A 14,534-nucleotide genomic window follows, 5' to 3' on the forward strand; every position below is an offset into this window, starting at 1 on the left:
AAGGGCCTCCTTTTCATAAGTCAGAAATCACTGCCTTACTTAGTACAAACCACATATGGATGAGGTACACATTCCAATGCTGAAATGGACACGTGCAAGTCCACATGCATAGCAGTTCTCCTGTGCACACACATGTGTGTGTGCATGCACGCACACACATACCATTCTTATGAGCACACATCCCTCCAGAGGAAAAAACAGCCTGTTAAATTCATATACAACATGTGTTCTAGCCAAAAAGCCAGCAATCTGGTCTCCAGACAGCTCAGACTCTGTTCACTGGCTTGCAGCTGTTGATGCTTTTGCACCATGCCCAGAGCAAGGGAATAGCTCAGAGTGTCGGTAGGTAGGGGCACGAGTCACCTAACAGCCCTTGTCCAACTGCCCACAGAGGTCCATATTCCAATCCTCTATTGCAGTTCCTTCCCCCACAAGGCCAGGCTGTGGGTCCCCAACATGCCTTATTGTGCAGCATAAAAAGGCACTGATTCCTCCCTGTGTTGTGCATGTTCTGGCCATTCCCGTTGTATAGAAGGCCCAGAAGGGAGCAGCTTGTCCTGAGGAGAAATAGAGATGGTCCTGATATCCAAGTCCTTGGTTCTGAGGTCCCCTGAGGCCTCCCTGTGGCTTGGTTTATTGCTAAGCCCAGAGTGGAGGCTCAAAGGAATGGAAGCATAATGGAGCAGAGAAGTCTCTGGGGATGCCTGTCCTGATCCTGCTAGTGGCACAGCTGGAATTATATGTGACCATTTGGACCTCAGGTAGGCAGGCAGGGTAATGGGCAGCAGGGAAACACTCCACCGGAGCACCTGGTAGCTGGTGATTTTGCCTGTCACGGGGCTACACATCTCTTTTTGCTATGCTTTTAAAACTACACATAGGTCTGCATGCACACATGCCAAAGGAAGACACTGCTAGCATCTGGCATTTACTGCAGACACTTCTGCTAAGCAGCAGGCAGTGGGTCTCTCCTGTTTGTGCAGTGGATGAGTGGCCCCTTGTTAAGTCCTGAGGCTGCATTGGATGAAGCCCAGCAGTAGGACATGATACAGAAGATGGTCAGTACTCTACACTTCTCTTACCTACTGGTAGAGCCCTTGGATGTCTTGTTCAGTAACTAGCCATGGGGCTTACCAGGGCTAGATGAAACTAGTGCCAACCAAGGACCAGCCCTCTACTTTAGCAACCACACTGGCTGATGGAATTTCATCAATCTCAATGAGATCTGAGCCACGATTGCAAGTAACTGGTTGTGGATCCCCAAAGCAGGACTTCCATGTTGTATAAATCCCTTCAGGGTGTTCAGCGCACAACCTCTAGGGCTGTACTCAGCAACTTCAGCTGAGTCAGGTCCAGCAGTTATGTAAGCAAGTGGGAATCAGTCTACATTCATGTCCTCATTCTAGAAAGTAGGGCAAAAGATGGCCATTTCTCCCCCAGGCAGCTGCAGCAGGACCGATTGACCTTGGAGTATGAAATGGATGCTGCTAGATACCTAAAGCTGGGCAAACCTGATGCTCAGAGGATAGGAGACACGTGTTTATTCAGTGAGGGAATGAGGGAATGAATACATGACAGAATGTGACAGGGTGGTGGTGGTCTATTCTGCATTTAATAAAAAGAAGTCAGAGCTGTAAAGTTTATGGCCCATGGCAGGCAGACGGTGAGCTACAATCAGAACTCTGAGCTACTACTAGTAGCCACCTGGGTAAAACAAGGGATGAGCAGAGCTCAGAGGCACAACCAGGCACTTCCATTGGCAGATATGTTGTCTGTTCCTCCTGTTTAACCAGGGAAATGAAAAACAGGTTGGAAAGACAGACCTAGAGGTCATCATACCAAGCCACTGCTCATTACACTAAGATCAGCGAAGTTCTCTTCCATGGCTTTTCCTAGGTTCCCTTTGGGGCTGGATACTGGACCAAGTCATCAGTATACAAAAGTCCTGGGCTTCTAAGCAGGAGACTCTTTGGCATTTGTACTCCCCATCCAAGCTTCCTAAATACACCTTCTCTCAGACCCACCACAGGAGGCTGATGCTGAGAGAGGAGGCAGACGGCCCATCGGTCTTGTCAGAGCCGTGAAAATCCACCTGTAAAACATGGAACCTACTTCCCAGCCATGACTCTGTTTGGCTCTAGCTGCCCTTACTTGCTTTGAGCCCTTCAAGGTGGTTCTGTCTGAATGCCACTACAGCCCCAACTCTGTGGTGAAACAGGAATCTATGGGAGATGCACACAGGTATGTTCACGCTCTCTCTCTCTCTCCCCTCATATATATATATATATATATGGCTATCTATCTATCTATCTATCTATCTATCTATCTATCTACCTATCTATCTTTGACACCTAGAGATCTAGCAGGGACCATGGAGGTTCAGGACCTCTATATCCTCAAAACTCCAGACACCTAGCAGAGACCACAGAAGTGAAGAAGCTAAGGGACAGCAAGCAGGCCCTGAGTTCTCTCTCTCTCCCTTCCTCTCTCCCTCCCTCCCTCTCTCCCTCCCTCTCTCTCTCTCTCTCTCTCTCTCTCACACACACACACACACTTGAACCATGAAGCTTGATACTAAAATTCCTAAGTAGAAGTGCAACATCTGTCTTAAAGGCACTAGTTCTTTTTAAACTGAAGAACCCTGCTCTATGCCAATGGCTGGCAAAGGACAGGCGGAGGCGACCCCAGAGCCCCACTACAGCTCAATAGATACTGAGTGTGGCATCACTTTAGGCTGTCTATTGAGTGAAAGAAGAGTTAAAAAGGCAAGTGGGGGCAGTGGGAGGAGGAAAGGTGACCCCCCACCTTCACATGCATGGCACAGGAGAAAATGTGACTAGGTCCTCTCTCCAGCAACTCCGCCCAGCAGCCCAGTACCCTGCTCCAGGCACAGGGCACAAAGGACAGGCACACTCACAATCCAATTTGTTACACTTCCACCTTCCAGGGAGAGAATGAGGTGAAGTAAAAAAGAAGAAGAAATCCCATTATCTTTATCTGCCCTTCCCATCAGGCACAGCGGAAAATGCAAACCGGGAGACAGCTGCTGTGAACTCTTTATATTTCACTCAGGAGATAGTGTATCTTTTTATTGCATACAGGAATTACTTATTTGAAAAAATATATCCTTTCAGCGTGACCTGAGCAGCAAGACAGAGAAAGAGTGGGAGGGGGCGCTGGCAATGGCTAGAACATTTGCATGAAACGGGAGGAATCTCTGGAGGTTGTGGACAGCGGTAGAGGGACAAAAAAAAGCAGACTGTGAAGGAAATGAGAGTCCTTTCCACCGCCTTGCTGTGTGACCTGGGCCCAGCTTCTCTGAGCTACATTCTACATGTGTAAGAGAGTAGACTGTTGCCAATGATTTCTTCTAGAAAATAAAGGGAGGAGACAAAAGAAATCCCTTATCTCAGAGAGAAAAATGTCCTGGCTCTGCTGCTATCCTCAGAACTGACAAACATCTCCTGATACCTTGGCATGGCAATGTCTGGCAGGGCATTTGCCACAAGTGGGCTCTTATATAGCTGATGGAGGAGCTGAGTGATGTACCTGCCCAGATACCTGTGGGGAGAAAGGGGTGTACACTTGAGAATGGCTCAGATAGGCAGAGTTGGTTGCCACTTGGATACTATCACTGAAATTACTGTCTGAAGTTGCACAGTCAATTCCTTAAAATATCACCACTGCCCTCTGTAAACACATAGATTAGATAGATAGATAGATACTGTTTATTTTTATTTTATTTTTTTGCTGGTGCTGGGGCTTGAACTCTGAGCCTGTATGTTGTCCCTGAACCTCCTTTTGTTCAAGGCTAGCACTCTACCATTTGAGCCACAGTGCTAATTCCAGCTTTTTCTGTTTATGTGTTACTGAGGAATCGAACCCAGGGCTTCATGCATGCTAGGCAAGCACTCTACCACTAAGGTACATTCCCAGCCTGATAGATTCTGTTTAGATAGATAATGATATATGGTACATATAAATAGCTAATATATAGATAGTTGCATAGGTAGATAAATACAGTCTAGAGATAGAAAATGTCTAGATAGAAAGATGATAAATGATAAATATAAATGATCTATAGATATATAGATAGATCATAGATACTCTTCAACTTAAAAAAGGAGTTATGTCCTGATAAACGTAAATTGAGACTATGATATATTAAAAATGCATTTACCCTGTAGAGATGATCGATTTGCCTAGCCTAGCCTACTTTGCATTAGCCTATGAATAGGCAAAATTATGAATACTGCACTGGGGGTGTAAAACACAAAGGTTGTTAGGTGTATTCTTGCACCACAGTAGCCATGCATTGGTTCTGTCTGCCTGAAGGACCCTGCCTGGCACAGTTCTCTTTGGACAGTGCCTGGAAAAGTCTGAGACAGGGTGGAAGCAGGCTGGGAGAAAGGCAGTCTAAGCAGCAATGAATGGAGATGCAGGAGGTTCAGCGAAGGAGTTGCTGTCCAGGGTCACTTGATGAAAGGAGGAACCAAAACCATGCCAAGTAGACAGGGGGCTGAGGCTGGGTTTCCATGGTCCTCTGACAGGTAGGATTTAGACTGCATCCTTCTGAGAAGGCCTGGTTATCCTGCTTTTCGAGGGGCTGGGCATCAGGATCCCAGTGCATCAGGAGGGGGATGCGGCATCTGCCAGATGCAATCTGGTGCAGGAAGAGGAGGAACTAAGGGGAAGATTAAGTGGGGGGATGGGAAGATGGGAAGTGGGGAGATGAAAGGGGAGGTGAAGGGGGGGGATGGGTAGGTTTTGGCTGTCTTACCTCTGTCCAATACAAGCTGAGGAGGGTTTGTGTCTGCCTGCCAGGTGGCCCTTGGCATAGATTAATTTGTAGCAATAATCACCCCTTCATTTGTAAATTAAATTAGGCTTTTCAAGCACTTTTACCTTCATGGAAGAAACCACTTGTCCTGCCTCCTTCTCCCCATGGGACCAGGCGCATTAGTGTGCAGAGAGGCATTGAGACCCAGAGGAAACCCCTTTTCTTTGCTATGCAACCACACAGAAAGAGGCCCAAGAGATTGGAGGCAGCTCCTAATTCTGGCTTCAGTAGGAAAAAAGGAAGTTCTGAGAAGAGCACCTAGCATGATTGACAGGGCTCCAAGAAACACAGCCCAAGCCACTACCCCACTGGAGCAGGCCCTGAGTGCCCACTGTTGAGCCTCGCTTTGGCTCTTCCCCTTTACCCATTTCTGCTCTTGGCCTTGCCTCACCTCCAGAGCCCAGACTGCACGAGCACTGCTCTGTGCCCTCGGACACTTTGTCACTGGAAACTTGCTCTGCCTAGCAGGCAGGTGGCTTTTCCCTGGCTGTGCGGCCTCCAGCTTGGGACAGTGGCCACTTTCTGGCTGGCCCTGGTGGCTCAGCAGAGCTCTAGGGCTTGCTTGCCTCCCTGTGATGGGTAAGAAGTGGTGGTGACCCCTTTAGATGCTGTGACTCAGGACTGTGACTGCAGACTGTATTGCATCTTCACTGAAGACTTTGTTTCACTGGGTTTGGGACACTTCTTGCCAGGTATAGTAGTGCATGTCTGTTGTCCCAACTACTACAGAGGCAGAGATAGGAAGATCACTTGTTCAAGATCCAGCTTGAGCTAAAGTGCAAGATCTCATCTTAAAAAAAGTTCTAAAAGTAAGAGGATGAGGGATGTGGCTCAAGTTAAGAGTGCCCGTCTAACAAGCAAGAGGCCTCAAATTTAAGACCTAGTAAAACAAAAGAACAGTAACCATAACAACAGCAATAAGAACAACAACAACAACAAAAAGGGCCGTCCATTTCTCTGAGCTTTGGGGGAGGGGAATGTCACGGAACACTAGCTCTTAACCTTCCTGAGCTCCGTTAGGTTTCAAAGCCCTCTCCACCTTCAGCAATTGTCCACTCCTCATCTGCCCTTCCTTGTTTGCAGAGAGGCTGTTCCTAAGGAACAACTGAGCCACGGTTCAAGTGGTGCCACAGGGGGCCAGCCACTGCCCACCCACCATGGGAAGTAATGCCAGTGGAAGAGATGGAAATTCCCTCTAGATTTGAGCAAACAGCATAGAGGCCCATCTGTCTTGGGTGGCTTAGCTGAAGCCAGCTTAGAGGCCAGATGGATGGGCCCAAGGCCTTGCGGGGGGGGGGGGTCTTTCCACCCCATGTTGCCAAAAATCAATGCCCTCTGTGTACCCAGCATCCACAAACAGGCATATGTGGCATCCTGAGCAGCATTATTCTCATAATCAGTTATAGCAGCTGATATCCGTGGAGTGTGCGCCATGAGCCAGACTCCGCACGAAAGAGGCTGGTAATGCATCATTCCACCCAATTCTTACTACCCGGCATGTGCTATTATTATCTCCATGTTATAGACAAGGAAACCAAGGCACAGAAAGATAATTTAGCCAAGGTCACACAGCTAGGACCTGGTGATACCAGGACTTGCATTCAGGTGATGTCTGACACTGACTCCCAGTGCTGGAAATAACTCCCTTCCCCCGGGCCTCTTCAGAATACCCTCCTCCCACAGGAGGACTCCCCTGGACAGCATCCTGACCCTTAGGCAATGCATGACTGGATGTAAGCACAGCTCTTCCTGGGTGGCATGCCCTTGTTTATATAGGTTATGCCATCTATTCATGGAACATTCAAGTACAATGTCATCCTGCTCACCAGCAGGCTGTCACCTCTCATTTTTCCCTATTCTTTCTCTCCATCCTCTATGGTTGACCCAGATCCCTGGAGCCATAGACACTCAGCAAAAAATTACAGGCACTGAACAGAGGGAGGGGAAGAGCCTGGGGGCCGACAAAGTCAGTGGCAAGACCTTGGCCACAGGGACTCAGAGGGCAGGTTTTGCCTTTAGATCCCTTCTGTTACTTGGATATTTCACCTGTACACTCATGCCCCAGTCCCTCTGAGAATCCCAAAGGCATCATAAGCAGGCCAGATCATCAAGAGGCAGCTAGGTGACTCTCCTCTGCTCATTCCTCTGGTCAATCCCAAGCCAGCCAAGAAGGCAAACCCTTGGGGCTCCTTGCCATGGGCTCCTAGCATGCCTGATCTTATCTACTGATCCTCATCTTCTGCTCCCTGCTCCCTAGCTCTGCCTGTTAATGACCCAAGAAGAGACAGGGACAGCCCTGCTGATGGCTTACTCACCCAGATCCATGTCTGCAGCCTTGGGCCGATGGGAGCAGGGCACATTCTTAAAGATGGCATCCAGAATCTTCTCCTTCACCTGAGTGATGGTGTCACAGTTGAGGATCTTCACTGGGACCTCAGGGCTGTTGGCATTGTCAGGGCTGACACAGCTTAGGACCTGGGTATGGTGAGAGGTCAAATGGGTGAAGGCTGAAGGAAGGACGCTACAAGCCTAGCGCCATCTTGGCTTCTTTCCTGAATGCCTCCTCCTCTCCAGGATGGGCTGGGGGAGGGGAGAGGTTACTCAGAACACCTGTGTCCCCAACAGGCTGCCTTAGCTTCTCCTGTCCAGACCAGCAGGATACAACCAGGCTTTAATATCACTACAGATGTATGAGTAGCTCACTTCATTTCAAACATCACTGAAGTACCAAAAGAATCCAGGTCTCAGCCTGTGGAGGGAATGGGGGGGGGATGGGCATTCTACCACAGAGCAGCCACTGGTGTAGTAGGTACCATCTTGGCAGTTCACGAGACCCTGGCTCCCTGCAGGACCTTGCTCCATTTCCATTTCTGCCTTTCTTCTCGTCCCCCTCTCCCCATACCCATACACTTCCTTAGTACTAATGGGAATCTGGCTCCTGTCTCAAAAGATTTAATAGCTTTGATTTGGGGGAGGGTGGAGGTTCTAAATGGATGAGAAGTTGAAGGATTTTTAAGAAGCAGAATATATATGCATATATTTTAAGAGGTGCCCTTTACGTGGTTTGGCAATATAAGAGCTCTGTAACATTAACAAATTCAATAAAAAGCAAATACAGGGATTTTAAATGGGAAAGTTGCCCTTTCAACACATTTAGGTTCAGGGCTCCTGAAATGCTTCCCCAGCTGTGAGCTTGAATCCTGGCTCAGGGTCCAGCTCATTGAAGAACCTGTTTCTCTTTTTTCGAATGAGTTTGAAGAGTTAAAAACTCTGCTTCACCAAACTTTTTTTTTTCTTTAAAAAGTTCTGGACTTCTTTCCTCTGCCATTCTCAGAGGTTGGCAGTTCTGGACTTCTTTCCTCTGCCATTCTCAGAGGTTGGCAGTTCTGGACTTTTTTCCTCTGCCATTCTCAGAGGTTGGCAGTTCTGGACTTCTTTCCTCTGCCATTCTCAGAGGCTGGCTCTATCTACATTGATGGCTCACTGCTTGGATTCCTGGATGGAGCCTCCTGGTGCCGGGCGAGGAGTGCATGGTACATGAATAAATGAGACATAAAACCAGGCAGAGAGGTTGGGATCTCCCAGGGAGATGGCTGCCAGGTGCCCCACCATGCTGGTCTCCAGATTTTCCCCTTTGCCCCTGCAGACTGAGCCCTCTACATGCCTCTCTCCTCCTCCTCCTTCAACTAGGTCCCAATGGCTTCATCTGGCTTGCAAAGCCAGACACCAGCCCCCTCCCCCACCCCTCCATGTGGTGGCAATCAGAGTCCTGGCTCTGGATGCCTGCCTTTCATTAGCAACTAGCTCAAATGAGAACATGCTTATTCCATTAGGAAGAAGAAAAAAATTCCCCTAAATCTATAAAAACCAAACTCACCCTCCAAATGCCCTAAACTAAAAAGGATGGAGGCTTTCTCCCAGCCACTCCTCCCCTTCCCCATCCCTCTCTCCTGCTCAGTGGCCAAGCAGAGCCGGATCCTTCCTCTTTCGGTCTTGTCCTCCAGACTTTCTTTTCTGTCATATCTTTTGGGCCAGGGTGGTGGATCAGTCCAAGATCTAGCCTCAGTGGAACTAATCATTCAACAATTAGGAGGTACATTAGTGTCTCCTAGAGCCTCTCAAAGCCCCTCTGTGGGCAATCCCTCCTGACCAGGACAAGGATTACTGGTCACTCCCAAAGTGATTGGGGCTCTTCCAGCCACTGTAGAATCCCACACTTCCCTTGTTTGTATCTAGTGAGTCATCTCAAGTCTGCTGGTACCCTGCTTGCCAGCATGCAGCATTCCTCCTTCGCTCCTCACTGGATGGGGTGCACCCCCATCCACATATAGAAACATTCTTCTTCAGGCCCGAAGCCCGCTAGCACATATCCCAGTTTCCTTGTCTTTCCCTGGTACAGTTTCTTCTCACTTTTCTTCCTACACATCTCCACTTTCCTGACCCTCTCCAATGTCTTGCATTCTTGCTCAAGTCACAAAACCACTTGGGGGGCAGTAGCAATCTTTTAGCTTCTGGAATAAAGGCTACTGCAACTTGGGGACAAGCATGATCATACCTCATTGTGTCGCACTTGATATGAAGGATGCAGATGACAAGGGAAAGAAAGGGATGGGACTGGGGACATTTTATCCCAGTTACTCGGGAGACAGAGACTGAGAGGATCAGAAGGAGATCAGCCCAGGGAAACAGTGAGACCTTCATCCTAATCCTGGGTGGAGAGCATACATTATAATCCCAGATACACAGCAAGCCTATGATCAGAGGCCAGCTCCAGGCAAAATACAAGACCCAGTCAAAAAAAAATAAACCAAGTAAAAAGGACTAGGGTTGTAGCTCAAATACTTAAGTGCCTGTCTAGCAAATAGGAGGTCCTGAGTTCAAACCCCAGAACAATAACTAACTAACTAACTAAATCTGTTCAGGCATCTGTTTTTGGAAGGAGTTTTCCCTCTTTTATTTTAGTTTGATCTTCTAATTCTCCTCTGGCAGACAGTGGAAGATTGAGAGGAGGCAGAGGCTTCACTCACAGCCTGGGCCTACGAGTCCTCAGGGAGCATTCTATTCAGATATCTGTTGGGATTCCCATCATTCTCAGAAGCCAAATATAACTGGTGGATCATGTTTGCAGCCTTCTAGCCAGGCAGGCAAGGATGACTTTGTTCTGAGGTGAGAATCATCTTCTGACTGGGCTGTGGGCTTGGGGATTCACCTCTTGCTTAGAGCAGTTGGATGGTCTATGAGCCTCTCTTTCTCCCAATTCTGCATGCTTGTCCCCCTTCTGGCCCCATTTCCTGATTATTGTGTTTTATTTCCACTTGTTCCCTGACCTCTGGCTCCCTGGCTGTCTTTCTTGACTCGCTTCCCAGTTTTTATCAAAGCTTCTCATCCCTCCTTCTACTTCCACTCCTCTTTGGGAGTAAAAAAGACCCAGTGGATAATTATAATGGTGTCGTAAAAGCCTGAGTGTGAGCTCACCGGCCTGGAGAGACAGCAGGTAGCCAGCAAAGCCATAGGCAGCCATGCTGGGAAGAGGTGAAAGGGGCAATGTGAACCAGCATGAGTAAACCCTTGTCCTGGCTCCCCGCTGTGCATCTGGCCCCATTCAGTCCTCAAGACTGGTGAGAGACAGAGGCGGAAATCAGACAGGTCAAGGTCTGTCTGATTCCAAACCTGTGCTCTGAAAGACAGCTCCACGGTCTCCCAGGGAAATCTTGTGATGAGGAGAGGGAATCTGGCCTTGACAGAGGGCATTACCTGTTCCTTGGATGATGCCTCCCATCACACAGCACTGCCATGGTTGTATTTGAACCTCGATTCGTGGGTAAGTACAGGCTTCACAGTGATGAGGAACCTTTTCTAGTTTCCTTGTACTCCTTACCTGTGTAGATTTTCCATCCAGGTAAGCTCATCTGAGACAGTTAGTCTTACTGGCCAGGGGCCTTGACCCTGTCTGGGACCACACCAGTTAACCAGCTGATGTGCTCATCAGAAGTGGCTCAGACTGCCATATGCCCTGGTACGTGATCCATTGGAAGCCTGGGGTGAGGGGCAATGGGAGAGCACCTGGCAGCATCCATGCATGGGACAAAGCTGAAGAGGCTCCTCTTATGCCTTTTTACCATCCCCTCCACAGACCAAAGCCTGCTTGTCAGAGCCTCAGGGCCAGCAGCAAGGGGGCTCACCAGAGTCTTGTACTCTATCTGCTGCCTGATGAGCTTGTCCTCGCTCAGGGAGTAGCGGGCTTCTCCTGTGATGGCATCGATGGGGCCCTTCTCCATCTGCTGCTTGATGGCACAGAACAGGGAGAAGAGGGGCTCCCCGGCACACTCCTGGATGGGAGAAGAAACAAGATGGAAGAACTCTGGGAAGACAGGTGTGCACAGCCCACTTCGCTGTCCCCTGCTTTCCTGTGCCTCCTGGGATGCTCTTTCTGTTGGTGCCACCTGCTTTGCCATTCAATTTTCTAGTTCCCTCTTCTGTAAGTTTTTACCCCTCAGATCTGCATATGCCTTGGTCTTTGGACAGAGGCTTTCCCCATATTCGGCCCTTTACTACCAATTGCACAGAGCCAGCTAGTTCTTCCTCCCTGTCTCCCAGCCTCCTCTGCTCCTTCTCCCATCCCCACACCATCCTGTTCTTTCAGAGTCCCATCAAGAGGCAGAGGTTGGCCATTTGTGCCATGAGCTCCTTAGACAGTGAGTTAATAATCAGAAGCCCAGAGCTCAACCCCCGTCCAGGCTTATATCCCACATCAGGCTATCCTCCCTGCTTGGGCCTCTTATCGGCTTCTGTCAGCCTGGATGTTGGTGATGCGAGAGGACTGAAGGATACTAATAGGTGAATCATTTTTAGCTTAAACTAAGAGTTTAGCTTTGGTGGCCATGAAGGACCCTTTAAGAGGCTCATCTAATCCTAATGTGGGAGAAATCAGCCATGGGCACCATATCTCTACAATGATAACTGAATGTGGAGCTCTCTCCTGAGATAGTGCATGACCAAGGACAATATCATTCCTTCTGGACTTGGGAGGGCACAGAGAAAAATAGGGCATGCCAGGTTGACTGAAGGCTTGTGTCAGAGTAGGGTAAACACAGCAGGGTCCGAAGAACCCCACACTCCGTCCTACCTTGAGGAACTTGTAGAGGAGGAAGGTGAACCAATTGGTCAACATCTTCTCAGCCACAGACTCTGTCCTGTCACCAGGCACGGCAGGAACAAGTAGACAAAAGAAAGAAGCATTAGGTCAGAGACCAGGGCTGAGCAGGGCAGGGCAAGGGCAAGAACTACCACCATCATGTTGCTGTAGCCCTTGGATCAGATCTTGAGATCCCACAGCACAGGAGAGTTTCCTGGTCTCCTTGGCCATCCACACACTCCCCTGCCCCTCAGTGATGAGGAGGTTTTCCTGTGAAGCTGGGGAAGGACATGTTGAGCCTTGAGTTCCAATCACTGGTGGGATTTTCCTGGGCTCTCTTGGAGCTGTGTGCCCCAAAGCACTGTATGATGACACCAGTTCTCTTCACCTACATGGTCTAGTGTGGCAGCCACTCACCACACACAGTTACTGAGCACATAAAATGCACCCCCTGCATCTGAGGAACTGAAGTTGCTTATCTTACTTATGCTAATGAATTTAGATATAGATCATCCCTAAGGATGGTCAGTCTTCAATTAGTCAGTATGGCTTTAGGAAACTTCATGAAAGGAGAGAGTCAATTGGCAGCCTGGAGGACAAGCATGACAGAAAGACCAGACAATCCAAATAGTACCTACAGCCCAAGCTAAAGAGTCCTAACACTGACCCCTGGAGAGCTGGAGCCCTCACTCAGCCCAAAAGACACTGAAATCATCCTACTCCATAGTAAGGTTCCCACTACTTTGGAATCTTCCCTTGGAAATCTTCTAGGGAAATCTGCCACAACAGGAAGTTTCTTCTTGAGTCTAACATGCATCTTTCATAACACAACTAAGGCCTACTCATTATTTTGGAAGCAAAGATTTTCAAAAGACTTCTCTAAGCTTCCATTTAGAGAAAACAAATTACGTTGAAACTTGTACTGCGTGTATTACCAGCTCCAGAAAGCAACCAGCTCCAGAAAGAAAGTTACAGTTGCTAGATAATACTAAGAACTAAAATCCACAGGCACCTGAACAGCTGCTGGCACCAAGTGAAGTTAGGAGGGGAAAAAGAAGGAAAACTGTTTAAAGGAGGGGGCAGCCAGGGGCAAGAAGAAGAGACAGACAGAAGTGGAAAAGGGCAGAAGGAGCCGATGCGTTTGGGGGATTATGGGTCAGAAACAAAAGGGGAGACAGAAACCCAAAGTGCAACCACAAGACCATGCCGGGAAACTGTTAGTGGGAGTCCTGATGGGTGGCATCAGCAACCCTAGAATTATGCCAGCAGGTGTCTGTGTGGTGAAAGGAAAACAAAAATCAACACGATCTACCTTGCTGTTTCCAGAGCTGCAGGACGGTGCCTCTAAACAGCAGCCTTCTGCGGCTGTGCAGGTAAACGTCTGCTGCTTTGGGAAACAGCCAGAAGCAAACACTCCTAAAAGCCAGGTCTAAGCACCAGCCCTGCCTCAGACCCAGAGACCAGGGGAGGAAGCTGTGGAAGGAGCAGGGTGACAGGATGGAGTGTGTGGACAGAGGGCTGCTTCGCCTGGGGCTTTCTAACTTCAGATGTGCTAGAGACAGAGTTAAAATATCCTGGAGGAGCTGGGCATGGGGGGCTCACACCTGTAAGACTAGCTATTGAGGAGGCTGACATCTGAAGATCATGGTTTGCAGCCAACTCAGACAGGAAAGTCGATGAGACTCTTATCTCCAATTATCTACCAAAAAGCTGAAGGTGGAGTTGTGGCTCAAGTGGGTAGAGTACCAACCTTGAGCAAAAAAGCTAAGGACAGCACCTAGGCCTTGATATGTATCTAATGTGTGTCTCTCACAATGGACACACATACTCACAGTGGCTCATGTCTATAACCTTAGTTACTCAGGAGGCTGATCATAGTTCAAAGCCAGCATGGGCGGGAAAGTCTGTGAGACTCTTATCTCCAATTAACTACCAAAATGTCTGGAAGTGGTAGAGCACGCTATCCTTGAGCCAAAAAGCTCAAGGACAGCTTATTCAAGCCCCAGGACCAACACACACACACACACACACACACACACACACACACACACACACACACACGCTCATCCTGGAGGAGAAATGGCCTCTCTTCCCAGGGAGCAGGATGGTATAAAAACACCTCTTTCACATAGGGCCAAAGCCATGGGTCTGGCTGTGCCCACATTGACTTTGCAGGTTACAGCAGTATAGGGGAGGAAGCATCCAGCTTCATGGAATAATGGATCCTGGACCCACTCAGAGCCTATAGTGAGGGCCAGGAGATAGTCACTAAAAGACTTTCATTGGTTTTGTCTCCAAGTTTACTGTACATACAAATCACCTAGGTTCCTTGTTAAACAGCAGATTCTGATTCAGTGGGTCTAGGGTGAGGGGGACCTGAGCTTCTGCCTTTCTTTCTTTCTTTCTTTCTTTCTTTCTTTCTTTCTTTCTTTCTTTCTTTCTTTCTTTCTTTCTTTCTTTCTTTCTTTCTTTCTTTCTTTCTCTCTCTCTCTCTCTCTCTTTCTTTTCTTTTCTTTCTTTTTTTTTTTTAGTAGTAGGTCCTAAGCTCTGGACCTGGGG

The 14,534-nt window shown here is 48.4% G+C and overlaps 1 protein-coding gene across 3 annotated transcripts in view; it reads right to left on the bottom strand.

Annotated features, from left to right (window-relative positions):
• Plxna4 (plexin A4) overlaps positions 1–14,534 on the bottom strand; it is a 422,862-nt gene that overhangs the window by 16,570 nt on the left and 391,758 nt on the right. For all 3 annotated transcript variants that reach the window (XM_013021638.1, XM_013021639.1, XM_013021640.1), the window contains 3 exons: positions 11,967–12,033; positions 11,023–11,169; positions 7,156–7,315 (listed from right to left, as the gene is read on the bottom strand). In XM_013021638.1, the coding sequence (XP_012877092.1) occupies positions 7,156–7,315; positions 11,023–11,169; positions 11,967–12,033 (374 nt within the window). The remainder of the gene's footprint in view (positions 1–7,155; positions 7,316–11,022; positions 11,170–11,966; positions 12,034–14,534) is intronic.

The sequence above is a fragment of the Dipodomys ordii genome, unplaced genomic scaffold (genome assembly GCF_000151885.1).
Source record: "Dipodomys ordii isolate 6190 unplaced genomic scaffold, Dord_2.0 Scaffold56, whole genome shotgun sequence".
Classification (NCBI taxonomy): Eukaryota; Metazoa; Chordata; class Mammalia; order Rodentia; family Heteromyidae; genus Dipodomys; species Dipodomys ordii.